This window comes from Phytophthora sojae (genome assembly GCF_000149755.1).
Source record: "Phytophthora sojae unplaced genomic scaffold PHYSOscaffold_5, whole genome shotgun sequence".
In the NCBI taxonomy this organism is placed as follows: domain Eukaryota; phylum Oomycota; class Peronosporomycetes; order Peronosporales; family Peronosporaceae; genus Phytophthora; species Phytophthora sojae.
Genome location: NW_009258119.1, coordinates 5,870,336 through 5,897,896, shown reverse-complemented (window position 1 = coordinate 5,897,896; position 27,561 = coordinate 5,870,336). Strand labels below are relative to the sequence as shown.

Here is a 27,561-nt window from a genome sequence, read left to right as displayed (position 1 = left end):
CCTGGCCAAGGAAACCTTTCTGGCAACATATAATACAAGAGGCAATGGCCTGCATCCACGGTGGCCATTGTCCACGGCGTGGGCAAGTACAACACCACACAACTTCTCTTGTTCCGATAGAATTGACGACGGTATCCGATATCCGTTGACTCGTAGGGTACGATAAACTCAAGTTATTATGGCCTCGTGCTGTCGAGAGTTTCGAGACTGGGCATTGAATGTACAGCAGCTCGTGGGACGGTCGAACAGTGACTTTCGGCCAGCAGGTCCTCAGGAATCGGCGACTGGAAGTTTCGCGGCAAGACTCGATGTCAAGACTCTTGACAACTTGTGGCACAAGTCACGACGCAATAGCGTCGTGGATGCAGAACGGGACAATGTGATATATTCGTCCAGAGCTGGGGCTGGTCAATGGGTTAAATTTTCACCATAGTTGAACACGTGCTTGCTTGATCTGTCCGATGGACCACTCTGGTGGGACTGCATCCGCTGTTCGTAAGTCTTTTTTACCTACTGTAGTCATTCCCAGATTTGCCGGCTCCAGTAGCAGAGAGATGACCAACGCCTTGAGGGTATTCCTGCTTGCAGTCGTGGTCGGGGTCGTCGCAGGCCAGGAGTATCAAGCGCGGTCTGCTTCTGGAAGTTCCTCGGTCGATAATGCCATCGCCAACTCGGCTTCGACTCAGAACGGCGACGTCTCCAGCAGCAGCGTGGCCTCGAGTGGATCCAACGCAATCCCGACAACGCCGCCCCCTTTTGTTACGAGTAAACCAGCACGGACATTGCACGCGGTGGTGGGGCGAACGCTGTCCAGCACACGAGATAGCGAGGCGGCCGATCTAACGCAATACACAGCAAGTTCGTCCACTGATTCGCCGCTGGCGACGCAAGACCCGGCAGCCACTCCATCGTCGACGAGGAAGATAAACATGAAGACGTTCCGCCCCGTGGTTGTGGCTTCCACGACCAACTCGGATGATACTCCGTTGATCGGCACCTCGGCACCAGCGTCTGCCGGCCTCGCGACTTCCAACAACGGGATCGACGCGGCCACCCGATCATTCTTAACATCACCAGCGGCGTTAACCGGTGCTGGTAGCACCACCCCCGTCTCGACACTACCGACTGATGCAGGAACCAGCGGGTCAGCGGATCCTTCAATCACAACCTCCGATCCGGCAACAAATTCGACTCCGACAAGGACGATCACTATGAAGACATTTCGTCCGGTGGTGGTGGGTATGACAAGTAATTCAGATCCTGCTTCCTCGACGCCGAATCAAGCAAACCCAGCAACACCCGGAACGACGCCCCCGCTTGCGTTGTCGGGGACCCCAGCTACATTTCGCGCGACTATAGTGGCTAATGGTACGACCAACTCAACTACAAAATCCCCGTCGACTCCGGGGTCCAATGGAGTCACACCTTCGAACAACGGTATCACGGTGGCGCCTCCCGCAAGTCCCCCATCAGCAGCACCATCGGTGTCTCGAAACAATGTCGAAGGTGCCACCGCTTTGGGCGCGAACTCGCCCGCTACAGCTCCGAATCCCTCAGCAGCCACACCGTCGACGACAACGCGCGGCCAGTCAGCGTCAACTGGTAGTGCAACTTCTTCTCCCGGGGCTACAGGCACCAAAGCTACGCCCCAGTCGTCATCTTCAACCAACAGCGCCGCCACAGGACAGCAAGCAACACCATCCGTCTTGGGTAACACTACGACTAGTAGCAACGGGTCCAGCACTTTGGAAGGCACCCGCTTCGGGGATATCGTTGACAACTCAAACATCAGCACTATTAGAGTTGCCAGGTTGGACGATGGCAATGGCTCTGGCTCGAGCAGCTCCACCATAGTCCAGAGCTCGACTTCAAGGAGCTCCGGCGGCTTCGATGTTGGAGACATGGGCGACACCTTTAGCAATGGTGCAAGTCAAGGTGACAGCCGGGCAAGCGGCCCGGAAATAAACTCAGGAACCTGTGCCTCGGCCGTTGGTGTATCCGCGATATCGATTCTGATGGCCCTAGTTGTTCTCTGGTAAAGTGAATTAAAAAATGAAGAATTCTGCATCGATCGGAGGGAAGTGTAGACTTGAGAACCTACATTATTCTTGTACTGATGTGCATTTTCATAATACTCAGTTGTCGAAGAGGAGAGGATCGATTATCATTTGCCAAACTGAGCCGTAAAGCTAGGAAACACCGTAAATTACGGTGTTTCCTGTTCGTACATGTATGAGGTGCTTCATGGAGGTATCATACAGAGGAAGCGTTAGCGACAGTCAGGATCGTTTCCTCAGTTCCAGCCTGCAGCCTCGGGGGATCGTGGCGGCACTGGATAAATTGTCGGTAGGTAATCAAAGCTGGAGCTGGTCAATGGGTTAACTTTCCCACTTGATCTGCTACCGGTGCGAGCGGTACACCAACAATTTGAACATGAACATGCTGTGGTCGGTCTCAGGGTTGAGCTTCTACAGGACCACTCAACCGTTCGTCAGTTGAGAGGTTGGAGGGACATCTGCTCGACATTCAGCAATTTGCCGACTCACGCGATCGATGAACCTCCTCACTGCATTCCTACTTGCAGTCGTGGTCTGGCCGGTCCTGGGGCAGGACTCCCTGGCAGCTTCTGCTTCAGGGGACTCGGTTTCCTTGGTCGAGTCTAGCAGCTTGAGCAACAGCGAGTCATCCGAGGACGACTACACAGGGGAGCGCGGTCCTTCCGCACCGTTACAAGTGCGTCCTCCACAGAGTCAACAGCCGTCAGCCCGGGACCACCGTCTCCACTGATGCATCGGCAACGACGACGCAAAACGAAGAGAGAACTACCGACACGGCTAACACGCCGACCCCCGAGACGGTGAACACGGTGACGGTGGCTCCGTCGACCAATTCCGCGGCAACTTCCTCTGATGAAGCCTCAGTGTCGACCTCTACGGGATCCAGCACCACGGCGACTCCAAGTACGGGTGGTAATGCTGCCTCCTCGCAAGTCACCCCCGCAGCAGCAGCACCGACGACGTCTACGGGAACCAGAGCTACGACGACTTCCAGTACTGGCGTCAATACTGCCTCCGCACAAGTCGCTCCTGCAGCAGCATCGTCGACGTCGACGTCGACCAGATCCAGTGGCACGACGTCAAGTACCGTTGTACGTGCTTCGACATCGACAGCATCGACTGGCACCACCACCAATTCGAATGATAACTCGGTCTCCAAGACCTCAGGAACGTCATTGTCGTCATCTTCTCCTTCGACAGCAGCGCGTGGTCAGTCAACGTCGACAAGAACGACGTCCACTGCAGCAACAGCCGAAACTACTGCAGCCCAGTCATCAACGTCTACCAGCAGTGCCTCAAGTGAGCAACAGGAAGGGTCTGTAGCGGCCAAAACTTCGACCACCACGAGCCAAGCACTTCCGGGATGTGATCGACAGCGCGAACCTCAGCACCAGCACCAGCGTTGCCACATTAGATGGCCGTGTTGGATCGCTCAATGGCTCTGGCTCAATCGACTCGGTTGCAGTTCCCAGTTCCACTTCAAGTCGTTTCGACGATTCAAGTGCAGGGGGCGCCAGGAACTCAGGAAACGTTGGCAGCCAAGACGACAGCGCAGCTAGCGCTTCGGATGTTAGCTCAGGCACCAGAACGCCGGTCCTTCGTGCATTGACGCTATCGGTTCTGATTGTCATGGCTGGTTTCTAGTACAAACGTCGAAATGTTGTTGGGAACGGTTGTTAGGATAACTTCGAAACGAGCAATACCTGTAGAAATGGTAAAATAAATAAATGAGCTCACAAGTGGAAAAATAATAATCATGGCAAGTTTCACGGAGAATGGTGTCAATTTCAACTTATTGCTGGTGCCCTGACTCAAGACTCCAGTGCAGTTCAGAAACGTCGGACTCGACCAACACTTACCTATCTGCGTGGGGTCCTAGTTGTGATCTGTACTGTATCCGTGAGGAAACGCAACTTGCAGTATGTAAGAAGCTCGAGGTGGTACCATGTAGAATGGTGGCGTGACCATAGTTGGAGCAAGTGCTAACTTGATGTGTTACAGCGAGCAGTACCGCTAATTTGTAATGCGGCGAGGTGATCCCCAGGTTTACATGTACTCAACGCCATTGATCAATTTACCGGCTCACTCGCAGATGAAGTTCATCACCGCATTCCTAATCGTCGTCGCGATTTCGCAGGTTAACGCGACTTCCGTCGACAACGATGGCAACTCAACAACAACAGCGCCCCCGGTGCCAGCGCGACCATTTCGCATCGTGACGGGTGACAGTGATGCAGCAACCAGCGAACCCACCGATACTCCTCAGACATTCGGCCCCGTGGTGGCGGCTGCTACGACCAACTCAGCGACAAGCTCCTCTGGATCAGCAAGAGATCGATCAACCGCCACCACACCGACCCCGGAATTGTTTCGTGCGTCGGTGGTCGCTGCTACAACCAACTCAACGACCACATCCCCAGTTGAGACCCCGGTGTCGACATCTACTGGATCCACGACCTCAAATTCTGGTATTCGTGTAGCCACGCAAGTCGCTCCAGCATTATCGACTGCTAACGTGAACTCGGCAGCTACAGCTTCAGGATTCTCACTATCAACTGCAGCTACGCTGTCAACAGGGACGCTTGATAAGGCAACGTCAACGGGAGCTGCAGATACTTCCTCTAGCGCTACAAGCAGCAAAGTTGAAGCTCTGCCGTCATCGCCAACCAACAACGTCACAGGAGGGTCTGTATTGGCCGAAACTTCGAGTAGTTCGGAGCTCGGCGATACGGACATCAACGCCACCATCAGCATTGCCGACTCGGAGGATGAAGCTGGCTCACTCAATGATTTCGAGTCCGCTACAGTCCTCACTTCGGCTTCTGGTAGCGCTGCCGGCTCAAGCACAAGAGAAACTGAAGGTAGTACAAGCAACGCCGGGGGCCACGATGAAAGCGAAGCCAGCGGGTCAGAAGTTAGCTCGGGCATCGGCGCTATGGCCGGCGGCGTATCGATGCTATCAATTGTGATGGTCATACTTGCTCTCTAACTACTACGTAGTCGTATTCCCATAGCTATCGGAATGAAAAGAGTGGCAGCCGCGACGTCAATGGGGTTATTAAACGGGGACGAATGAATTCATTAAGGTGTCGAAGTGTCTCCTGTTGTGGAGTAAGTCGTAAGCTTGGTGGTGTGTAAGCTTGGCTGTCGTTGCGGTGGATTAATCCTCACTTCATCACACGCGAGCTTTCTCCGAATTGATGCAGTAACTAGCATGATCCACAAAACCAATTTCAGCCGCTGAGCAGCTCATGTCAGGGTTATCACGGTGACACACTTTGAAATGCGCCAGGCCCAGGATCGCCACTACGAGGGCCATGACGCTGAGGCAGGCGAGCAAAATATCGGTGTACTTGGGGGAACCGGGGCCTTCTACGATACCCGCCGCCCCCTCCGACAGAACGATGGTCTGTGCCAACGCCGTATCCGGCTTCTTGAACACGGCACAGTTTACGAGGAACTGGTTGGCCTCGTTCTTGCTCGTTCGACACAGTCGGCAGCTCGTACGCGCGGTGCAGCCTATCGCAGTCGGGCGCGCGACGGTGCAGGCATTGTCGGTCACGAACGAGATCCCGTTCAACGTCGATTTCTTCACGATCTCGCTGCAGTCGGCGGTAGGAGGGCTCGTAGCTGGTGGGGCTGTCGTCGGTGGGGCTGTAGTCGGTGCCGAGGTCTGTGAAGTTGGGGCGATGCTACTGCATTTGAGGAGGTGGTTGCTCTGCGGGAACGCCACCTTCTGGCAGAATCGACACGTGCCGTCTGAGAAGCAGCCGAGGCCTCCGTTCTTGCACGAAGCGTCTTGCACCGCTGAAATGCCGACACTTTGGTCGCCGATGGCTACGCGGGACTCACACGAAGCTGCTGCCGCCGCATGAACACTCATCCAGAAGCACGTTAGCACTGCCCAGCAGAAGGAAATGGCCCGTAAGCTCCGCATTTTGTTGGCCAGGTGAGGAATGGCTTGCACTGGGAAATCAAAAGTGATGAAAGTTTCGTCGCAACAATGGAAAGTGTAGGTGGAAATCGCACGAAGGATGCGATCAAGCCGTTGATTTCGCGACAAGAACCTTGCGATCAAGCACTTCAACCATGGATCCGAAATAGTGAACGTTGGGAACTTTCATGCATTGCGATGTGGATGTTTGGCCTTAATTTTACGCTGTTGGGATATGTAGTTCTCAAACACATATTGTTGCATCTAGATGTATCATCCATTTCCAGTAGAGCCCTACGGCAAGTTTTTTTTTCAATGAAAATGCAATGATATTTATTTTGTACGTAGGAGCTAAAGTACTCTGGAGGAGAGTGATCAAAGCACGACAATGCGTGCCCTAGACTACAAATTTTGCTTACGTTCGCGCCACAACAGCTCTAGAGAGTGGCGATCGACGACTGACTCACGACCATGACTAGCGAACCCTCTCGCGGCGTGTAACCACGGCCGCCGTGTGGGGTCATGAGGTCGCCACCGGGGCAGTCGTCGGGCGTCATGATCTCGTCCAGCGAGTCGCGTCGCCCCTTGACGTACATGACGCTCATCATGACCACGACCAGAACTCCTACAACCGCAGCAACCACAGCAATTGTCGTGCCGGCGGAAGCGCCGGTAGCCGTAACACCTTCGGCTGCGCCCTCAGTCGTCACGGTCAGTTTCTCGGTCATTTGGTCTGCTGCCTCCACTGACTCCGTCTTGCCAGAACCCGCCGCCGCGCTCTCAGTTGTCCCCAGGTCCTTGAGCACTTGGCAGCTCACGAGGAACTGGTTGGCTTCGTTCTTGTAGTCGCGGCACAGTCGGCATGACGTTCGAGCAGAGCAGCCGACCAGCGTCGGGGACGCCACGTTGCAGCGGCTGTCGGTGATGTACGAGACGCTCTGCAGTCCAGACCGCGACACAACTGTCGAGCAACTCGTGCTGGTTGACGCGGCGGTGGGTGCCGGCGTGTATGCCGGTGCAGATGTCGGTGTGGTTGATGAAGTACCAGTCGACGTAGAGCTCCCACCAGCACGCGCGCACGTCATGTAAGGCGCGCTTTGCGTTGTCTCCCTCGACTGACAGTATCGGCACTTTCCGTCCTGGAAGCAGCCCAAGCCGTTCGCCGCACACGTCGGATTCGTAGCTGCTACGGCAGAAATGCCCACGCCCTGGTCGCCGACAGACACGAGCGACAGGCAGTCGATGCCTGCCTCGACCGACTCCGTGGTCGCTGTAGTAGACTTCAAGTTTGACTTGGTCTTCGTCGTGGTCGTCGTTTTAGCGCTGGACTCGCTCGAGGAGACGGCCGACACTTTGACTTCGGAGCACAGCATGAGGTGATAATTCTCGTTGTCGGTGGAGCTGTCGGGCCGGCAGAATCGGCACTGCTCCCCGTCCGAGAAGCATCCCAAGCCGCCGGAAGCACAGGACGCATCCTCCACTGCGGTGATCCCAACGCTCTGGTCTCCTGACGACACTCGGTCGGCGCACGAAGCGGCAGTCACTGAGATCGTCCCAAGGTTGATCGTAGCCAGCACCAGGAAGAAGGCGCTCGAAAGGTGAATCGCTCGCATCGCGCAGTAGTAAACGGCCGGGGAATTTCTCTAAGAGTCTGCTGAGTCTGACGAGTAGGAAGCGGCCTGCCAATTGGCGAATGAACTGCCCCACCAAGAACAGCAAAAAGGATAGCTTGCTGCACTCTGCATTGGGTTGATACATTCGACGCTCGAAACCCCTGTGCCCTCCAAACAACGGACCCTCAACCGTAGGGCAGGGTCAAGCACGTTCTCCGCGGGGTTCCTCCTTGACTGTCACGACACTTCAGCCCGTTAGTGACCCCTTTGGCGCCTTCCTAGTGTCAAGTTGCTATCTGCACTTGCATCAGGATTCGTGAAACGACCCGGGTCATCCCAACAACGGCCGCAACGTCTCGCTTCCTCACTCGTTCCGCCTCCACAATTAATGGCCAGACCAATTCCTAGTGCCGCCACTTGATCTCATGGCCATTGGCCATGGGCGGCTCGAGGAAGCCTCGGAACGCTCCGGTCTCCGCGTCCCATCGGGCGCCGTACCCCAACGCGTTGCGGACTTCCATCGTCGCATGTGCATGAGGAAGACTGTGCACGTTCTTCCAAGTGGCATCAGCCAGCAGCTCGCGCACTTTGCGCGCAGCACGCGCGTTCTTGGCGGCGTCGTTGCCCTTCATCTCTCCCCACCAGCCGCTCAAACTGCGCGCGCAATGCTTGCTGAACGCCCGCGCACCGACTGTTAGCGGCTCTGTGGGAGTGTGTCGCCGTTCAAATGCATCGAGGCATTGGTGAAGCGTGAGTGGCCCCAGGTTGCGACTGCCCACGGTCTGCTGGAAGCCCAGCAGCGTCAGAATTCCACGCGCGCCGCCGAGTTGGTCCACAAGCGACGCTGCAGCTGCACGAGTAGCGTCTTCATCTTCAGTATTGGTGGCTGCGGCGACGAACGCGTGGATGCCGTCGATGGGGAGTGCAAGAACTCGACTCCGACTGGAGAACTCTGGCGTCACGCCTTCGATTGAGGGGCTTGTAGCGTCGGTGGCGTCTGACGGCAGGAGCAGCGGGTTCCGGTCGGTCTCGTGCCACGCGGTGATCATCACGGCCAGTTGATGCACGTACGGAGCCCTCGACACGCCCACGAGAACATTGTCGGTGGTGACGGGCACTGGTAGGCCATGGTCTCCATCATCGCCGTCGTGGCGGAGCATCTGCGCCCGAAACTGAGCGGGGTCTTCAGCATCCAGAACTGTCGATTCACTCGAGATGTAGGCGCGTAGTGCGCGCTCAATGGAAGCCAAGGGCTGCGCTGCCGGCGTCTCCATGAGTGTGTTGTGTCGTTGGCCGCAGGAGCAGGAATGGGAGCACGGTGCTACGCTGGGCCAACCATCATTCACACGGGCTCATTCTGAAGTTTGTGTAGCCATCTGACGTACGTGAGTGAACCCGTTGAACATGAACATGAAGGGGGTTAAGTTGTGTATTCGCAGAAGTTCATAAGTGCAGGCTTCGCTGTCATGTAAGATAGAAGTTCATCTTGATATCGACTACGCGACGGGCAGGGACCCTGGGCAGTCATCGTCGCTCGTGTTGGCGGTGGTCGCCACGGTCGGAGCCGGTGTTGGAGCAGCCGTGGGAGGGGCTGTAGTCGAGGGAGCTGTAGTCGGAGCTGCGGTCACCGTCGGCGTTGAAGCTGCAGTGGTCGTCGCGCACGCATCCAGGTGTGCACTCTGCGGAGTGCTGAACGACTTGCAGAAGCGGCAGGTGCTCGTTCCACCAAAGCAGCCCACGCCGCCGCCGCTGGGGCACGACGGCGAGTCCTCACCCCAGATTCCGACAGCCTTGTCACCGGACGAGACCTGATCCGCACACAACGCCGCCGTCGTGAGCTGCACACCCGTCCAGAGCCACAGCAGCGCCAAACTCGCGATCTGAATCACGCGCATCTTGAAGGAAGTTGGCTGGGGGGCTTCGAGGCGCGCGGGAGCTGCTGCTGTCTGGCAAGTAGCCGATTGAACAATGGGCTTTCAGCTTGCGGTGCTGCATGCAGGTAGCTTGGAAGCGTGCGCGGTCATCATGGCTCGAAGCAGACCGATCCTAAAGATATCGGATCCTTAGTTGCTTGATCCGCATCAGATCACGAAGACGAAGCTGATCACCCTAAAGATAATCGGCCAGGGTGGTGGGGCCCACTCTCCATTCCCATCGCAGCAAACACGCAGCTCTGATGTGTTCGTGAAAAAGCCAGCGACGCCATGACAGGCGTGTCAAAAGCTGCTTGCTCGTCTGTCGTCGTGGTTCAATGTTGGCTCGCACGAAACTGCGGCTGGCGTGAGTAGCTTCAACTGGTTGCAGTCGTGCCATGGTCCGCCCTCTTTCAGGATGCGTAGCGTACAACGGCCAGCGCTGGCCCCATTCAGGCGTTGCATCCATGGCGCCGCGTTATTAATACTGCTCCACCTTGATGTGCTCGTAAGAGTACTTGTACTTGTACTTGTACGTGTTCCTGCGCTGCGCGTGGCCCGATGGCTGCCTCTGCGTGGCGACGAAACGTCTGCCAACGTCGAAGGGGCCAGTAGCGCGCGCCTCGAAGCACCTGGCAGCCAGCTCGGGCTGTTGAAGTCGCAACTTGGCACGTCCGACAACCCCCGGAACGCGAGGGGCTCTTGATTTCTACCAGGCAGCACCGGAAGGGACGCTATCAGATCTCGATCGCCCCGTCCGTCAACACTCGCCTCCAGCTCCCGCAAGCTCAAGCTCCCCAGCCGGACCATGAACAACCTCGAGAACTCCTTCATCGCCGGCGCTGGCGCCTACGTGAAAGGGAAATACGCCATCACATCCACGGGCGTCGTCCGCAAAGGCACCGGCCGCGCCTTCAGCGTCGTGCCCGAAGAGCTGGAATGGAACGGCCAAGTCATCGGCCGCGGGGCCAGCGGCTGCGTGCTGCGTTCGCGTCACCGCCCCACCAACACGCCGCTGGCGCTCAAGATGATCAACATGTACGACAAGACCAAGCGCGAGCAGATCATCCGCGAGATCAACGCGCTCTTCGACTCCAAGTGCCCGAGCCTCGTCACCTTCTTCGGAGCATTCCTCCGTGACGGCGCCGTGGTGCTCGCGCTCGAGTACATGGACGGCGGGTCGCTGGAGAATGTCATCCACCAGCTCGGTACGATTCCGGAGCATGTCCTCGCCAGCGTGGCCTTCCAGATCCTCCACGCGCTGTCCTACCTCAAGACCAACAAACGCGTGCACCGCGACATCAAGCCGCCCAACATTCTGCTCAACAGCCAGGGCCAAGTCAAACTCTCGGACTTTGGCATTGCTTCCGAGCTCGGTAACTCCATCGGTGAGTCAGGACCTCACTGTGTAGTGTCTTGTTCTCAACGTCGCCCTCTGACTGCTGGCAATACTGTCTCTAACCTTGGTGTTTTCTGTCCTTGCAGCCATGTGCGGCACCTTCGTAGGCACCTTCCGGTACATGTCCCCCGAGCGGATCCAGCACACGCAGTACAGCTACAGCTCGGACATCTGGAGTCTCGGCCTCGTGCTCATGGAGGCCGCCACGGGCGTCTACCCGTACCCAAAGCACAAAACCTGCATCGACATGCTGCAGAGCGTGCTAGAAGCGCCGCCGCCAGCTCTCTCGCCTCAGTACTTCTCGCAGGACTTCTGCGACTTCCTCCACCAGTGTCTTCAGAAGAACCCGCTGGACCGCGCCTCGGCCGACACTTTGCTCGAGTCGCCGTGGCTGCAACGCTGCGGAGCCGTCAGTAAGTTGATTTTTCCCTGGTCGCAAAGCTTGGGAGCGATACTTACGGTGCTTCTTGTTATTACTCGGCAGACCTCGAGAGCTCAATCGCCAAAGTACGGCATTGGATCGACTCGCTTCAGTAACTTTCGAACCTTCAACAACTCGCTAAAAACACACCACCTATAGACAAACATGCATTTACACACCACACACTACGTGAGTCACACGTCCATTCAAGAGAAACACCAAATACCTCACACACGTTGTCGATAATGAGACTCGTTTGTATTGTTACATGTCTTTGATAAATAATCTCTTCTGTTTTCGACGGAGACGCTCCATCATTGTGTTCACATCCACCACACAAGACGACTGGGCGTTTACTGGGACTCGGTGTCATCGGCGGCACCGTTGCCCATGATGTAGCCCATGGCCGCCTGCAGACACGCCAGGTAGTAGGCGGCCTCCGATCCGTCCTGGGACTCTTCGATCGCGTACTGCTCCATGAGGTACACCTGCGAGTGCAGGTGCGGCAGGTCGCAGCGGCTGAGGATGTACACCAGCAGCGGCAGCAGCACGTCGGCCGAGATGCAGCTGCTGTCGAGGCCAAGTCCGTCCTTGGCCTCCCGGTACAGTGTGCACACAGCACGCATGAAGGCCGCGAGCACGCTGGACGGGACCAGGTGAGGCATCTTGTTAAACGCCGCAATGGACTCGCTAAAGATCTCCTGCTGCTTGGCCTCATCGGGAATCTCCACGGGCAGGCCGACCTCCTCGAGGGTCAGCTCACGCATCTTGGCGGCCTGCTCGCGCCACGAGGCGTTGAGCTCGTCGAGGTCGGCGGCCGTGCCGCGGTAGCAGGCGCAGGCCAGGCGGCTGAAGACCATGTGCTCCACGAACATGCGGAGCGCGGGGCGCAGCTTGGCCTCCAGGTGGGCCTCGTTGGCCACGGCGTTCTCGATCTCCTGGATGAGCGACTGCATGACGTCGCGCGGCTCTCTGTCGTCGAACGGCGTCTTGGGGCCGGGCTGGCTGCTGACTCGCGTGAAGAAGCGCATGGTGTCCAGGCAGAGCTTGTCCAGCGCTTTCTTGAGCTCGGGCTTGAGCAGCTTCTGGCGACTCAGCAGCTTCTCGAACTTGACGAGCGCGGGCGACGGCTCGTCGGCGGCCGACACGACGCAGTGCGACTTGGCCAGCAGCTGCGGCAGCGTCAGGCCGTTAGGCTCGAGCGCCTTCTGACCGTGCAGCTCGATGAGCTTGCCCAGGTACTTGGACTGTAGCTGGAGAACCTGTCGAAGCCAGTCTTCAGCCAGGGCGCGGTCCGACTGCTCGATGCCGTCCAGAAGCGTCTGGCTGGCGGCGAAGCTGCCACGGTGGCGGCCCGCCGGTAGCTCGTCGGCCTCGTCCATTTCTAGCAGTGTACGCATGTCCCCGAGCACGGCCAGCGAGCGGTTGCTCGTGGCCACCTCGGCCACGAGCTGCATCTGCAGCAGCGCGACCTGGTCGCGGCGGCTGGAGCTGAGCCAGCCCTTGACGCTGCGCAGGAGCTCGCGGCGCTTGGACAGGCGGGCCTTGCGCTTGAGCACGTGCTGGCTTTCCTGCTGGATGCGGCGCGTGAGCTGCTCGAGCGCCGAGGACGCGGCCGAGTCGGCGGCCACGGCGGCGTCGAAGCTACGCCAGCGGCGCTGGCCCACGTCGGCGGCCGGGATGGCGTGGTCGACGCCGCCGAACGAGAAGGTGCTCGGGATGGAGGTGCGCCGGCGCAGCGCGGCGGCCTCGGACTCGACGGGCGCGGCGCGCGCGGGCGACGCGGGCTCCGCGACGGCCTTGGCGTCCACGACGCGCTCGGCCGCGCGGCCCGCAGACACACTCAGGTCGTCCAGGCCCATGGTCGCTCGTCGGATTCGATCTGTCTAAAGGAAATCTGACGGGCAACACGTGCGCAGTTCGGGGCAAAAGCAACAATGATCCGGCGCAGGGCAACGTTGAATGCGGCTTTTCTGCCGCGCCAACTTGCGTGCCACAAACGTGGCGGGCAGGGGCGGTACTCGCACATCGCAGTTGGTATAAGTTGCTGCGGGTATACCTTATCTGCAGGCTTACCACATACTCAGCTCCATATGTCGCGGTTTATCCACACTCTGGGTTCAGATCGAAAGATCGGGCCTGAGGTTCGTATACAGTTTCGGAGGTAAGATTTGAAAGTGGCGTGCTGACGTCGGGTTTTGGAAAATGGACGTCGGAATGCATAATAGCGCTGCAGGCCAACACCCGCGAACACCGTCAGCAGCAAGATGGCCTCAAGTGCGGCAGCACCTGGCGCCGCTTACTCGCCACGAAAGCACGCGTCTGGTGATCGGCTCTCAGTCCTATCTTGTCCGGCGGCAAAATTACTCGCAGCTGGCCCAAAGCGCTGCTAACGGCACGCGAAATCCACTAGCGAGAATACCAAGGTCAGCTGACAGGTATCACGGTAACAGCAGTGCTGGGTTCTGTATTATCGCAGCAACCAAGATCCTTGGCGGCGGGATTTCTCCAAGGTTTTCTCAGAGAAAAAAACTTTTCCTACTTCTTGTTTTCCTGCTGCCGAGCTCGGCAAATTGCCTGCAAAATATTTGCCTACATTTTCACGCCGTATCGCGCTCTGTATTTCGCTCTGCAACTCCTCGACGCCGCTGAGCCGGCTCAATCGATGATGAATTTTATGCAGAAATGAGCCTCTCTCATAGAGTCTCTTGGCGCGCACTTGAGCCGCCGCTCCGATGGGCCGGCTCTTCTGGGGTTCGCTTGCTGGCGTCGACAGAGACTCGGCGCCCGTGCAGCGCGCCTTGCTTGAAGGCGATCCAAGACGAGCATTTCGCCAAGACTGTGTAAGGCGCACCGGCACCGCTGCTTATTTACGAGACTAGCGAAGATGAGCCGGATACTCCGCCGTTTCAAAGTTGGTGACGATCGCGGTCCCGCGTGGGTCGCTCCTGGCGACAGTGCTCCACCCATTGCCACTGGAATGGGTGGAGGCTGGCAATCTGCCTTGCATCGCCTTACCCAACACCACGCGGCATGCTGGTCATGGACATCGACTCTCGGTGCGAACGAGGCGACGGAATTACGGCGGGCGGGTCTGTATTGTGTATTCCCTCATCGAGGGCGTGGCCCACGCCGCGTGGGGCCTCCCGCTGCTCATCACCAAAGACGCATACAAATGGTGACTCTGGAGGGCACTCGACACATACGATGGCGCGAGGGCGATGGCCAAGCTCAGTTATCTTGCATTGACAAATGCCGGCGGTTTCCTTTGCTACGTGGCTGGTGCTGCACGAGTGCTACGCTACTGCCTGCATTGTCGACACGCAAAGATCGATGAAGCCGCTCTCGGCCCGCTTGCGCGCTTATCAAGCCTCGGTTGCGACCCGCTCACTGGTTCTTCTTGGCCTCGAGCTTCTTGAGCGCGCGCTTGCGCAGCGACAGGTGGGTCATCATGGCGCCCTGCGAGCAACAAAACAGCATAATCGCATAACAAAAAGTTCGTCAGTCGTCGCTTAGTCCGTCTGGGACGGTGCCGCCGGCGACCTGCGTCGCGTGCGGTTGCTGGCGACGCAGGCCGGCGTCGGTTATCCATCTCTCTAGCACGCTACGCACCTTGCTGAGCAGCCAGGTGGGGGCGCTCTCGTACAGCCAGATCTGCAGCGCGTGCGGCCAGTAGGGCGACAGCAGCGTGTCGTAGCCCAGGTGGGCCACCGACGCGCGCGCGTACGTGGCGGGCGAGGGCACCATGAAGCTCGCGTGGCGGATCTTGGCCAGCTTGGTCGACACGAACATGGGCACGTGGCACTGCACGTGCACGTTCTTGGCGCTGTACTCGGCGGCGAGGCAGATCGTGAACTGCTCAATGTACTTCTTGGTGGCGCTGTACTCGCTGAGCAGCGGCACGACCATGCGGCCCGAGCCGGAGCTCACGTTGACGATCGCGCCGCGCTTGCGCAGCGCCATGCCGGGCAGCACCAGCTTGGTCATGACGGTGGCCGCGGTCACGTTGAGCTTGATGAGGCTGTCCACGCGGTCCTCCGGGAGCTGGTCGAAGAACTCGGGGAAGTCGTACGACACGCCCACGTTGTTGAACAGCACGCCGACGTCCTTGACCTGGTCCAGCTTCTGCTGCAGCGCCTGGCGCACGCTGGGCTCGTCTACGCGGTTGAAGTCCACGGCCAGGATCTCCACCTGCACCTTGGGGTACTTGGCCAGGATCTCGCTGCGGGCCTCCTCCAGGCGGCTCTGCGTGCGGCTCATGAGCACGACGTTCATGCCCTTACGCGCCAGCTCCATGGCCAGCGCCTTGCCGATGCCGTCCGTGGCGCCCGTGACCACGCCCCACTGGCCGAAGCTCTTGAGGCTCTTGGCCGGGCGCAGGAAGAACGTGTAGAGCGAGCCCAGCAGCTGCAGCGCCAGGCGAGACAGCACCAGGCAGCCCACGGCCGCAGAGACCTTCACGGCCAGGGGCGACGCGGACAGCGCCGCCTGCAAGGGCGCCAGCAATTCGAGCACGCGGTCAGCCATCTTGGGGCGAAGCGATGGATTGAATAGTGGCCACAGGATGGGGAGGTCGTTGATGTGGATACGCCGGCTGTGTGACGTCACACGATGTATGTGGACCACTTCGTGAATGAATTTCAGTACAGTGTACAGTACTGAGATACGAGGTGCTGATATCACAGGATTAATGTCGCTCGTGCAAACTGGTGATGAATAGTCGATGAAAGATGGAGGCTATCGAGCAAAGTGAGAAGAGTTTTGCAATTTCGACGAAGTGCAACTGCATCTTGGCCAAATGTTGATCAGTTTGATCTATGCCTTCCTACTCCCCAGGATCAAACGATCATCATTGTGCTCTCTGTCGGTCGTAATTCAGCCGCTCACTCAATTAGCAATCCTATACTGCACGATCATCCTTAATGCGCAATGAACTCATGTTTAGCAGGTTGTGCGTATTAGTGACCATGGCATGGTGCCCGCGCTGGTTTGAGGTAAAAAGTTAGTGAAAGTCCAGCAGCTTGCTGAAAAAACAAGAAAAAACTGTCAATTGGGGACCCGGGTGGTTTCGCAGTTCGAAGCTAGCTTGTACGGATACCCTTACAGGGAAACGATGTGCTCGGGCATCCCCTGCGCCTGCTTCGCAACCGCAGCATCTGCCTAATCTACCACGGTACAACTAAGTGTACAAAGTTTGATCGCTTATTTTCAAAGGCATTGCCAGTTCATATACATGTATCGTCACTCCAGCGAATTGGTACTTCAACGATTGGGTTTGACAAACCCACCGTGATGATTCTACCTCCTCCTGCTCGTCGAATGAGGGCTCCACGGATTCAGTTTTAACTTTAGTTCTTTGTAGTTAGTAGAACGGTTATCAACGGCGAGGTAATCAACGTAATTTCCTTCCTTCCTGCTACTGAAATGTGCGCTGATGCCCAGGCAGAATCCTTTATTGTTTAGATTGCAGTGTTGTGCTCGGAAACTTACAGGTGACGATAAAACAAGAAAAAAAAGTGCATTCGAATAATTAGCGCTGCCAGGATAACCGCTCAACCAAACTTGCAGGATAACCCGATGAAGCCAGCAATTTGTTCCAAGTTTGATGAGTTAAAACTGAGGTCTAGCAGATTTCGATCGCGTGTAGGAGTAGGATACACCGGGTGTTCGTCCTTCGCTTTGACGATGTCCGCCCGGTGCTTCCTCTCGCACAGGATGCGCGGCGTACAGCGACAACGTAGGAGCATTCAAACTCTGTTTGATAAAACATGGTGCAGCCGCACACATATTTTGTCCAGGTCGCCTGAAGATCTAACAACAACAAAAAACTGTCAGCTTCGATTCGTCCAAGTGTGATATTGCCCTTTATCAAGTATTAATCTGAAGGTACTGTATGCATGTAGCATTAGGATGATCTGAACTAATATCGGTAACAATGTATTTTGAACTTGTTTTTGACAAGAACAGGATCAAGTAGTAGATCATTCTACACCACCAGTTCGGTGGATCTCTGTGGGTCGTATTGTAGTCTCACACAAGACAAGCTTAAATCATCCTAGTCTTCATAGATAAATGCCTAAGCTAGTGCAGCTAGCCTTTAGCCTTTTTTCCCGGAGAAGACGTACCACCAGGTGCAGCTCTTTTGGAGTCTCCGCTGAATGAATTCGTTCGTCACCGTATAGGACGTCACCGCATTGACGGCGGATAGAGTTGGGTTCGGATTAAAAAAATTGTTGAACGAAAAAAAATCGAGCTATACTTCCTAATCTTGTATCGCACAACCTAGGACTTTAAGTAGTTTTTTGCAATGTTTTAGTGGAATGTTTTATCTAATCCATCCGGATTAATTCCAGTGAGTGTGGGGATTCATACAATATCAGCCGCCGACAGTTTATGTCACGGCAAACTCAGCTGACCACACGATTTTCAATATCTCTCTCTGAGAAACTATGCATGCAGAAGAAAATCTGTGTCTGAAAGAGGAGGGTATAAGTTATGACTCATAACAGATCGAATCGATAATTTTACCGCTAGTGGAATGAGTAAGTACTATGTTGAGAGCTTTGAAGCTGCATGTACAGTAGTATAATACGATGCAGTGATGTGGCGACACCAGTTGTGTCCAAGGTTAGCATTATTAGCACCGATGCCTCATATTGATCGAATTTCGAAAGAATACAATGCTTGCTAGTACACAATACATTGTTCACCGTAGTAGTCCGCTAATACACAATACGTTGTTCGTCGTAGTAGTAGATGGAGCCCCACTTCCTCTGATGGCATCAATCTACAGTAGAAGGAAAAAAAAAATAGGCATCCATCAAAACCTGTAAGTGTCATTCAGACCGATTGCTGTATGATGTTGTGTGAATGTTGTTTGATGTCATCGGCACGGGGGTGAAGTGACGAATGTAGCGCGAATGTCGTTCGATGTCATCCAAAAACCTTCCCCAATCGACGAACTGCGAATTTACCTATCCTGGACAGTTTTTGTTTTTTTAGCCTTCGCGGAGCCTCCATTAAGTACGAAAGCGTCCCGCGTGCTGACTACTAGTACAGGACGAGACAGTTTAGCATTGGTGTTCGACCCTACACGTTAGCTGCAGGGAGGCAGTGACGGCAACGATGGGGAAGCGGCGGCGCATCCGCAACATGCTGACGGTGTCGGACGGCTACTGGGGGTTCGTGCACCAGAAGCGGTTCTACCGGTGGCTCTACGCGTCGCTCACGTTCTTCGCCATCTTCGCCGTGGTCGTGGCCTTCTTCGACGTGGGCGCCGGCACGTCGTACGCCGCGAGCTTCGTGGCCAGCAAGTACACGCAGGGCCAGCTGGACGAGAACGAGCGCCTGCTGCAGTGGATCTACGTGTTCTACCCGACGCCCTTCGCCTTCGCGTGGTTCCTCGTCTACTTCGCCAAGTTCCTCTTCTGCTGGAAGATCAAGCGCCTGCGCAAGGCGCGCAACTACAAGTACAACCTCATGCTGGCCTCGCTGGTCGTGGCCGTCTTCTACGCCGTCGTGCTCAAGTCCGTGCTCAAGATGACGCTCTACTCAGGCCCCAAGCTGCGCAGCGCTATCGTCATCGGCCTCTGCGAGCTCGGACTCGTGGGCATCGAGGTCTTCGACGAGCGGAAAGAGCGCAAGGAGCGCCACCGGAAGAAGAAGCTGCTGAGGGAGCAGCAAGCGGCGGAGGAGCAGGTCTACCGCCAGCACGAGCACAAGTCAGATGCAGCAGCGCAGCAGCAGTTGGCGCACGCGCGGGACCCAGCCAACTTGCTGTAAGTCTGTGAGTCTGTAAGTCATGTCAATGATTCTTTGCGCTGGGGTAGACAACTGCATGTACACATATTTAGATCGGCACCTGGGCAGCAAGGACCACGGACAGTAGATGTTTTGAGCGCGGAATATTTCAATTCGAGATTGTCGCTTGCTACATTTGCGGATGCGTTGATGAAGTTGAAAGCTTTCGTATTCGTCGCATGGCGGCATCAAACCTGAAGGTGTGCTGCATGTTCACCGATGGACTCAGTTGGTAGCGGGTCGATGGAGCCTTACAAGGTTAATGCAAAGCTGGCTGAGCAGTCTCCATCCTTGGTTAGCGCTAACAGCCTTACAAAGATGTGTAGACTCATCGCATTAGTCTCGTCTCAAGTACCTTGCCATCCCTGCAAGTGTAGCATGCTCTTGCCACTCTCAAGGTTGCCGGTACGGCAAACAGTTTCCAGATATCTGCTTGCTACTCATAAAAGTTATATGCTGCCAAGAAGAAACCCCCACTTCCTTTTCCATCCCCGAGGAGGCAGCAAGCTTTGTGTAAGACAAAACGCCTGGAGAGCTGGAGAAGTCGAGACCATTTCGAAGTGAAACCTCGCAACGACTGCGAGCACGGCGAGCAGGATTGATGCACAAGCTTAGTATCTTCCCAGCGGGGAACTTCCCACAGCACATCGCTGTTGCGAGGATACCCAAGTTGAAGTGGTTCGACCACCGAGAAATCCACAGCGCGCACTGTACCACTCCGTCGGTACAATGTACCCACAATCGACCTACTGAAACCAAGAGAAATTGGTGGCTCCATTTTTCTGAAGAACTTCTTCAACCCATTTCCAGATTCCCCAGGCCAGCAGCAAAAGCTCCGCTATCGCCATGGGCAACGGGCCGAGCAAGCAGCAGCGGCGGCAGTCGCAGGCGCGGCGCGAGTCGGTGACCCAGACGGGCCCGCGCCCTATTGCCGGTCGCTCGGACGCGCTCACGCAGATGATCCCCGACCAGTTCACGTCGCTGCCGCAAGTGACGCAGGCGCTGAGGCGCAGCGGCCTCGAGAGCTGCAACCTCATCATCGGCATCGACTGTGCGTGATATGTAGCTGTACTGTACTGCAGCTGGAATATTACCGTATTGTTTTGTAGTGTTTGTTACTTACGAAGTGAATTATGTTGGCAGGCACCAAGTCCAACGAGTGGAGCGGCAAGCGCACGTTCGGCGGCCGCAGTCTGCACGAGATCGACGACCCGAGCGCTCGAAACCCGTACGAAGACGTGATCGAGACGATCGGCCGGACGCTGCGCGACTTCGGTGCGTCTTGCTAGACAGTTTGTGGACGCGATGTGACTGCTTCACTGACGCCCGACGACGTTGCGGGGCTGCTTGCTTGTGCCTGTGCAGACGAGGACAACATCATCCCCGTGTACGGCTTCGGAGACGAGTTGACGTGCGACCGCGCGGTGTTTACCTTCGGCGAGCGTGAAGGTCAAGCTGGCTTCCCCCTGGAGAGCATCCGGTCGCGCTACCGAGAGGTGGTGCGCAACGTGGTCATGGCGGGGCCCACGAGCTTCGCGCCGATCATCAACGAGGCGGTGAACATTGTCAATCGCACGGGGGACTACCATATCCTCGTCATTATTGCAGATGGACAGGTGACTCGCTCGGTGGATATTCCTCCCCATGCTGTCAGCACGAACGAGAAGGAGACGATCGACGCCATCACCTACGCCAGCAACTTCCCTCTGAGTATCGTTATGGTGGGCGTGGGCGACGGCCCGTGGGAGTCGATGATATACTTCGACGACTACCTCGTCCACAGGAAATTTGACAACTTCCAGTTCGTGGAGTACCACAAGATCACTTCACAATTCAGCGACCCACAGATGAAGGAGACGCAGTTCGCGTTGCAGGCCCTGATGGAGATACCTGACCAGTATCGGACGATCAAGGCAATGAATTACCTCGAAGGCGGGCCGTATCGCGTCCGTACGGACTTGCCGCGCGTTGACGTTTTTCCTCCGCCGCAACCAGTTGAGAACGTTCACCAAAACCACAACTTCGGCGTCATCCAGCCCAATCTTCAACATACACCCGCGCGCGTCGTGTCTGCAGCCACTGCAACAACAACAACGCAATACGGCCAAGCGACATCACCATCAGCTCCGCTCATCGGTTCTGCAGACGATGCGCGGAGCGGATCGGCTCGCCCGACGCTGCAGCATCGCACGTCGCGAGCTGAGTTGGAGCTCGCTCAACTGCAGGAGACGCTGTTGTGCCCCATCTGCGAGGATCGCAGGAAGGACACGGTGTTCCAGTGCGGGCACGAAACATGCCAAAAGTGCGGCGAGTTCCTCTCGCATTGCCCTCTGTGTCGGCAAGAGATCCAGGTCCGCATCAAGCGGTTTGGTTGAGGCTGAGTGTCTGAGTCATCCGATATCCATGCATACTAGTATTTGGTAGCCGCAAGAGTGAACTGTTGTACAAGAGGTCGAGGTTCGCGCTCTAAGGTAGCAACTCGCGCTCCTCATTTTGTTGATTTATTTTTCAAGGATTTATAGCCGAGTGTCACGTATAAGGCTTCCACCGGCCTAAAACGTGACGGGCCCGGCTAGTTGAGCACCTCGCAACACAATGCGGTGCGAGATTGGCGCTGTAGTTGGAATGGTGTAGGTAAAAGATAGGATTGGAGTGAACAAAATGTATTGCGGCCACTTCCGATGGCAACCACGTTACGATTCCGTCATCCTGCTGGAGGCTCGACCGACCGGCCTCCTTGGCCCACGGGGGCCTTTAGGTTGTGCTTATGGGGACACCGACGGGTGGTCGCGCTTGGCGCCGTGGCGAATGCACACGCCGTTGCGCACCGCCCCCTTGTTGCAGCCCTCGGCCTGGCAGCGCTTGCCGCCGCCGTGCGAGACGCACAGCGTGCCGCCCACCGCGCTCTTGGAGCAGCCTTCCACCTGACAGCGCTTGCCCCCGCCGTGCGCGATGCACAGTCCTCCCAGGAGCGCCGTCTTGGTGCACTCGGGCATCTTGCACTTGCGGCCGCCACCGTGGGCCGAGCAGAAGCCGCCGACAAGTGCCGACTTGGTGCAGCCGGCCTCGCTGCATCGCTTGCCGCCGCCGTGAGAGATGCAGAGACCGCCCTGCTTGGCCGACTTGGTGCAGTCCGGGTGCGCGCAGCGCTTGCCGCCGCCGTGCGAGATGCAGAAGCCTCCGGTCTTGGCACTCTTGGCGCAGCCCTCGGCGCGACAGAAGCGGCTCTGCTTGTGGTACTTGCAGAACGTGCCTTCCGGGCCGCGGATGGTGCGGTAGCAGTCGGGCTTGGCGCACACCGTGTTGAGCATGGACGAGAGGTCGAAGCCGCCGCGCGAGCTGCCGCCGGTGCTGCTGCTGTCGTCGTCGTCCACCTGCGCGGGCGTCTCCACGTCGCCGTTGATGATGTAGCTGAGGCTCATGGCGGCGATGCCGCTGACCGCTTCGCCGTCCCCGCCGTCCGAGCTGCGGAGCGGTGAGGCCACGGAACCGAGGTGCGCGGTGTTGCTGCGGTCCATGTTCTCATCGTCGTCGCTCGACGTGGAGCAGTCGAAGCGGCCGCCCGCCATAGCGTTAGCGTGCGCCATGGGCAGCTGCAGCTTGGCGGGCTCCCCGCCGGGGCGTGCCAGCGTCTTGGTTAGCGGCGAGTGCAGGTGCTGGATCTGAGGGAGCAGAGGGCAGTACGAAGCGGACGGCGAGCCCGGGGCGGCGGCGCGCTGCTGCTGCTGGTGGAGGTGGTGGTGGGGTTCGGTAATAAATGAAGGGAATGTACTCGCGTTCATCAAGCGACGAGCGACGAGTTGGGGGTGGGAAGCTGCTGCGAGAGCGGGGCTTGGGAGGAACGTACGACGCTGGGTCGTGGGGGGTGCGAGGGTAGTAGGATTCCGATGCCGGAAGAGCTACTGGAGCGGTGGTATCTCTCGCTCCGGTGTTACGCGGGACGAGTAGATGGGGTGTGAGAAATCTCAAATGAACACGACCGCGGCTGGATGGTCCCCCCTTTGGGCCTGGCCCGGCCATGGGGGCGGCCTTTTGTGCACCGGTGCAGAGAAAGCCGTCGCGGCGCGCGCCGCCCTTTTTGAGCGGGTTCTGCTGCTTCGGCTGGTGGCCGAAGGTGTCGTCGGCGTGCTAAGAATTTGCCGATCCGCGCCGCCGTCAAGCGCGCTGGCCGGTCGGCGGCTGTTTCGGGAAGAGAGCGTCTAGCGTAGCGTGAGTTCGATCCGATATCTACCGGCTCAGTTGTTTGCTACTTCGAGTCCAGAGTTCGCGCCAAGACGCGAGGAACTCGGCGCGTCAGCTGGCCGCTGAATCCTGGACACGACTTGACGCGGCCGGCGACCGGCCGATCGATCGCCGGCCTGACGGGCCTTCCCATTGCGCCGCAATGGTGGCTGGATCTGGTCGACGCAGCGCAGCGCACGAACGCTGGCTGGCTGGACGCAAGGCATCACAGTTGCTGTGACGAGTGCCGCCCTCGTTCGAAGACACAGCGACGGACCGCCCCGGTGCCCCCCAGGACAGGCCCGTCGCGAACGCGATAGCGACTCCATGGCACATGCAACTGGCCTGCCGCGAACGCGACGGCGAAGACTCCATGGCAAACGCCGGCAAGTACATGCACAGCACAGGTATGCGCAACTGGCGAGAGCTGCAGCGCTTGCAGCGCTGTAATCGTCCGCGCCCTGTTGACCACATCGATTGCTGAGCCCAACGGCCCTGTGCGTGTCCGCAAACGAGCCCATGATCCGCTCGACTGCCGCGTTGAGCCACAAGTTGGTTGCCACTGCGACCGGCGCTGCAGCATTTCATCTTCCGCCCCCGCGGCTCTGTCCGATTCGTGCAGTCATGCCTGGCTGCTTCTCGTTGCTGGCTTTCTGCCTGCGGTTTGCAGTCGGCCGGCACCGGTGCGGGTGGTACCATACACGCACAGATATCCGCTGGGTGCGTGCTCCGGGCCGGAATCCAAAGCGCGGAGCAAATCGAGACGTCGTGCCGCAGAGAGCAGTCGTCCACCGCGCCGGGACCGACCTACCGGCTTATCTCGGCCCGAAAGTGCCTGTTTACTGCACGATTGTTGAAGCCGGCAAGGTCGGACCATCCGGCCTGCTCCGTCTGAAAGGATGATGATACAGTATGTACATGTATGCCGTCTCAAGGCGGTGTCGGTGACCAACGAGGCAGCATTAGATCATCGGCCGCTGCTATCGACAGGAGCCTTCTGGAAGCTGGTGATGGATCCGCCGGCGCGGCTCCGATCCGGTTTGGCGGAGACCTCGATCATAACACATGGGGCGCTACTAACGCGTCAAGGTGCTCGTCTTTATGATCCTCCATCGTTGCACTGCAAGTGGATGTTACTGTCCTAGACTTCTTATTCAGTGGCTCGTTTGTGGAGCGGAGGCTGCTGCTGCAGCAGCGGCGGAGCTACCGGCAACGCGTCCTCGTTAGACCCACTCGTTTCCCCAGCTTGAGCGACCGACGTCCATATGCCCCGCGCTTCGTCGTCTCGACTGTGCCTTGACTGTGATCTTCTCGGTCGGTGCTTGAACCGATCAGCCATCGCCGGCCAGCGGCACCAAGATGGGGAAAGGCTCCTCGACTAATAGCCGGTGCTCGTCGACAGTGCCGGGGCCGCGACGTGTGACTTCCCCTGGAGCTCGCGTGTTCTCGCGCACGCAAGCTCCGCAATCGCACGAAGCAACCCTGGGGCCGACACCCGCCAGTTCTCTCGCGCTGGCCACGCCGCCACCGCCTCGGTGCATGTGTACATGTGTACTGTAGTCCGGCCGTGGTTCTAGATTACACGATCGTCGTCGCGCTGTGCTTTGCCGCCAACGCGCGCGAAGAGCGCTGCTCAGGAGGCCGCCGCGTGAACATTACTCACCGCCGCCATTGACTCACCGGCTCATTCGGGGTTACTCAAGGCTCAATTACTAACGCTGTGCCTGCATCGCCTTATCCAAGCGCCACCGGCAGCTCTCGTATGGCCGGCGTGAAAGGCACGAAGCCAGGAACCGCAAGCGTGCCCCCATGCTCTCTAGAGTGGTCAGGCCCACGCCGAAGAAACACTGCGCGAACAAAACTGACGGTGGCGTGGGCGTCGGCTGACCTACGCGGGCCAGTGGCCACTGCCACGAATGCGCAGTGAGTAATGTGGGGCGAGCACCAGCGCGAAAGACTGCTTTTGAAGCGGGGGACATCTGGGTCTGGTCGTTGTGGGTGCTCGACGGGCACATTCCGTTGTTGCTGGATATCGGCCCGCCACTTGTCAATCATTGTTAGCTCGTTACGCTTGAAAACGGTCGCAGCTTTGATAACGGTCACAGGTGACGTGCCTTTTGACAATCGCAAGTTGAAGTGGCCACCCAATCAATGAGACGAGTTTATTTGGCCGGTCGTTGAAGATCTTCACATTGTCCCAGTTTGCAGCATGTCCAAAGGTTACTTCGGTGATGGACGCTCTCCTGGACAAGCGCCTGCCACGCACGAGATGAAGTTACAATTCAATATTCACATTGATTTACAACAAGAGCGCAGGAGGCGTTGCGGCCTACTTGCCCTCTTTGTCGTCGTCTCCGCTTCGAAGCTGCTGCATCTATCGCGAGCACTACCGATTGATTGCCCAAAGCTGTCTATTGCCAGCAGCCTCAAGCTCGTGGCTAGTCTAAGCGTCATTTAGAGCGGCGACACCCGGGAGCACCTTGCCCTCGAGCAGCTCCAGGCTGGCACCGCCGCCCGTGGAGATGTGGCTCATCTTGGAGCCAAGGCCGGCCTGCTCGACGGCGGCCACCGAGTCGCCGCCACCCACGATGGTGGTGACACCGCTCTCCGTGCTCTCCGCAAGAGCCTTGGCCACGCCGAACGTGCCCTTGGCGAACTCAGGGAACTCGAACACACCCATGGGGCCGTTCCACACAACGGTCTTGCACTCCTTGAGTTCCTTGGCGAACGTGGCCTGCGAGTCGGGACCAATGTCCAGGCCCAGCCAGTCCGCAGGGATGGCGTTGGCCGGCACAACCTTCGACTGCGCGTCGGCCTCGAACTTGTCAGCAACCACGACGTCCGTGGGGAGCACGATCTGCACGCCGCGCTGCTTGGCCTCCTCCAAGATCTCCTTGGCGAGCTCGACCTTGTCCTCCTCAATGATGGACTTGCCCACGTCCAGGCCCTGCGCCTTGTAGAACGTGAAGATCATGCCGCCACCGATCATGATCTTGTCGCACTTCTGCAGCAGCGACTTGAGCACAGGGATCTTGGTGGACACCTTGGCGCCGCCGATGACGGCGCCGAGCGGGCGCACGGGCGCGTCCACGGCGCCGGACAGGTACTTGAGCTCCTTCTCAATGAGGAAGCCGGCCACGTTGGTCTTGACGTAGTTGGTCACGCCCTCCGTGGACGCGTGCGCGCGGTGGGCCGTGCCGAACGCGTCGTTGACGTAGATGTCGGCGCTGTGGGCCAGCTGCTTGGCGAACTCGGGGTCGTTCTCTGTCTCCTGCTTGTAGAAGCGCACGTTTTCCAGCAGCACGATCTCGCCGTCCTGCAACGCGTCGATGCCCGCGTCCACCTGGGGGCCGATGCAGTCGTCCAGCTTCTTGACGGGGCTGCCCAGCAACTCGCCGAGGCGCGCGGCCACGGGCGTCAGGCGCAGCTCGTCCTTGGCCTCACCGCCGGGACGGCCCAGGTGCGAGCACAGCACGGTGCGCGCGCCCGCGCCCTGCAGCAGCTTGAGCGTGGGCAGCACGGCGCGGATGCGCGTGTCGTCCGTGATGGTGGCGGGCGTCTGGTTCTTCTTGAGCGGCACGTTCAGGTCGGCGCGCACCAGCACGCGCGCGCCCTTGAGGCTCTGGCGCTGCGCCAGCTGCTCCAGGCTCAGCTTGGACGTGCTCATGGCGCGCGCCACGGCGCTGGACGGGCGGGCCGCGCAAAGGCTCATACGCGAGAGACGCAGCATTGTGGCGGGGCGTTGGGAAGGAGGAGTGGTTAGAGAGGAACTTGCGCGCTCGAGGCCGAATGCGGGAATGATCGGAGTGACGCCGACAGCAATCGCGGCACCAAGCACCAATAAATCGATAAGATGGGCAACCGCTGCGACGGTTGGGGTCAGGTCGACATCCGCGGGGGATCAACTTGTACGTTGCCACAGAAGGGATAGATACATCGTTGTACAGTGATGCTATATCGATTTACATTCTATATAGATTATAGAAGTGTATTTTCAAATCCTAGCAGGTACTGTACCTGCGCGACAAGGTACGATGCAAAGATACGCGTTTGGTACCATAATATTGGCACAGATCACTTCAACCTGCTGACTAACGGCCTTACTCACTTTTATCAAGCCACATACAATGCTAAATGACACGGAAAGCAAGCCGCCCCGCTCCTAAATCACGTAGTCAGTGTCGGCAGTGTCCTCAGACATGT

At 57.8% G+C, this 27,561-nt stretch overlaps 14 protein-coding genes across 14 annotated transcripts; 5 read left to right on the top strand and 9 right to left on the bottom strand.

The window, feature by feature from the left end:
- Window positions 1-682: 682 nt before the first annotated feature.
- Window positions 683-3,688, bottom strand: PHYSODRAFT_334400 (hypothetical protein; the record flags this gene model as incomplete). The annotated part of the gene is made up of 8 exons (XM_009531670.1): window positions 683-1,168; window positions 1,403-1,912; window positions 2,260-2,311; window positions 2,404-2,468; window positions 2,547-2,696; window positions 2,732-2,783; window positions 2,831-3,248; window positions 3,397-3,688. 8 exons carry the CDS (start codon window positions 3,686-3,688, stop codon window positions 683-685), a joined length of 2,025 nt encoding a protein of 674 aa, XP_009529965.1.
- A 461-nt stretch (window positions 3,689-4,149) lies between these two features.
- PHYSODRAFT_334399 (hypothetical protein) lies at window positions 4,150-5,046 on the top strand (the record flags this gene model as incomplete). The annotated part of the gene is made up of 1 exon (XM_009531669.1): window positions 4,150-5,046. One exon carries the CDS (start codon window positions 4,150-4,152, stop codon window positions 5,044-5,046), a length of 897 nt encoding a protein of 298 aa, XP_009529964.1.
- A 186-nt stretch (window positions 5,047-5,232) lies between these two features.
- On the bottom strand, window positions 5,233-5,994 carry PHYSODRAFT_262347 (hypothetical protein; the record flags this gene model as incomplete). Its single annotated transcript, XM_009531668.1, has 1 exon — window positions 5,233-5,994. One exon carries the CDS (start codon window positions 5,992-5,994, stop codon window positions 5,233-5,235), a length of 762 nt encoding a protein of 253 aa, XP_009529963.1.
- A 434-nt stretch (window positions 5,995-6,428) lies between these two features.
- On the bottom strand, window positions 6,429-7,604 carry PHYSODRAFT_510335 (hypothetical protein; the record flags this gene model as incomplete). The annotated part of the gene is made up of 3 exons (XM_009531667.1): window positions 6,429-6,689; window positions 6,738-7,250; window positions 7,350-7,604. 3 exons carry the CDS (start codon window positions 7,602-7,604, stop codon window positions 6,429-6,431), a joined length of 1,029 nt encoding a protein of 342 aa, XP_009529962.1.
- A 404-nt stretch (window positions 7,605-8,008) lies between these two features.
- PHYSODRAFT_505028 (hypothetical protein) lies at window positions 8,009-8,878 on the bottom strand (the record flags this gene model as incomplete). The annotated part of the gene is made up of 1 exon (XM_009531666.1): window positions 8,009-8,878. The coding sequence occupies one exon, from the start codon at window positions 8,876-8,878 to the stop codon at window positions 8,009-8,011; it is 870 nt and encodes a 289-aa protein (XP_009529961.1).
- Window positions 8,879-9,100: 222 nt separating this feature from the next.
- On the bottom strand, window positions 9,101-9,499 carry PHYSODRAFT_334395 (hypothetical protein; the record flags this gene model as incomplete). Its single annotated transcript, XM_009531665.1, has 1 exon — window positions 9,101-9,499. The coding sequence occupies one exon, from the start codon at window positions 9,497-9,499 to the stop codon at window positions 9,101-9,103; it is 399 nt and encodes a 132-aa protein (XP_009529960.1).
- Window positions 9,500-10,325: 826 nt separating this feature from the next.
- PHYSODRAFT_262319 (hypothetical protein) lies at window positions 10,326-11,453 on the top strand (the record flags this gene model as incomplete). Its single annotated transcript, XM_009531664.1, has 3 exons — window positions 10,326-10,905; window positions 11,003-11,329; window positions 11,401-11,453. The coding sequence occupies 3 exons, from the start codon at window positions 10,326-10,328 to the stop codon at window positions 11,451-11,453; spliced, it is 960 nt and encodes a 319-aa protein (XP_009529959.1).
- Window positions 11,454-11,690: 237 nt separating this feature from the next.
- PHYSODRAFT_510156 (hypothetical protein) lies at window positions 11,691-13,199 on the bottom strand (the record flags this gene model as incomplete). Its single annotated transcript, XM_009531663.1, has 1 exon — window positions 11,691-13,199. One exon carries the CDS (start codon window positions 13,197-13,199, stop codon window positions 11,691-11,693), a length of 1,509 nt encoding a protein of 502 aa, XP_009529958.1.
- A 1,361-nt stretch (window positions 13,200-14,560) lies between these two features.
- On the bottom strand, window positions 14,561-15,870 carry PHYSODRAFT_286458 (hypothetical protein). Its single transcript, XM_009531662.1, has 2 exons — window positions 14,952-15,870; window positions 14,561-14,798 (listed from the first exon to the last, which is right to left on the bottom strand). The coding sequence occupies exons 1-2, from the start codon at window positions 15,862-15,864 to the stop codon at window positions 14,725-14,727; spliced, it is 987 nt and encodes a 328-aa protein (XP_009529957.1). The 5' UTR covers window positions 15,865-15,870; the 3' UTR covers window positions 14,561-14,724.
- Window positions 15,871-18,462: 2,592 nt separating this feature from the next.
- Window positions 18,463-19,119, top strand: PHYSODRAFT_505210 (hypothetical protein; the record flags this gene model as incomplete). The annotated part of the gene is made up of 1 exon (XM_009531661.1): window positions 18,463-19,119. One exon carries the CDS (start codon window positions 18,463-18,465, stop codon window positions 19,117-19,119), a length of 657 nt encoding a protein of 218 aa, XP_009529956.1.
- An 846-nt stretch (window positions 19,120-19,965) lies between these two features.
- On the top strand, window positions 19,966-21,512 carry PHYSODRAFT_560715 (hypothetical protein; the record flags this gene model as incomplete). The annotated part of the gene is made up of 3 exons (XM_009531660.1): window positions 19,966-20,188; window positions 20,281-20,412; window positions 20,503-21,512. Exons 1-3 carry the CDS (start codon window positions 19,984-19,986, stop codon window positions 21,510-21,512), a joined length of 1,347 nt encoding a protein of 448 aa, XP_009529955.1. The 5' UTR covers window positions 19,966-19,983.
- Window positions 21,513-21,902: 390 nt separating this feature from the next.
- Window positions 21,903-22,919, bottom strand: PHYSODRAFT_506045 (hypothetical protein; the record flags this gene model as incomplete). Its single annotated transcript, XM_009531659.1, has 2 exons — window positions 21,903-22,424; window positions 22,578-22,919. 2 exons carry the CDS (start codon window positions 22,917-22,919, stop codon window positions 21,903-21,905), a joined length of 864 nt encoding a protein of 287 aa, XP_009529954.1.
- A 958-nt stretch (window positions 22,920-23,877) lies between these two features.
- On the top strand, window positions 23,878-25,245 carry PHYSODRAFT_334388 (hypothetical protein; the record flags this gene model as incomplete). Its single annotated transcript, XM_009531658.1, has 5 exons — window positions 23,878-24,225; window positions 24,294-24,365; window positions 24,694-24,893; window positions 24,919-25,006; window positions 25,102-25,245. The coding sequence occupies 5 exons, from the start codon at window positions 23,878-23,880 to the stop codon at window positions 25,243-25,245; spliced, it is 852 nt and encodes a 283-aa protein (XP_009529953.1).
- Window positions 25,246-25,537: 292 nt separating this feature from the next.
- PHYSODRAFT_560711 (hypothetical protein) lies at window positions 25,538-27,088 on the bottom strand (the record flags this gene model as incomplete). Its single annotated transcript, XM_009531657.1, has 1 exon — window positions 25,538-27,088. One exon carries the CDS (start codon window positions 27,086-27,088, stop codon window positions 25,802-25,804), a length of 1,287 nt encoding a protein of 428 aa, XP_009529952.1. The 3' UTR covers window positions 25,538-25,801.
- Window positions 27,089-27,561: the final 473 nt, after the last annotated feature.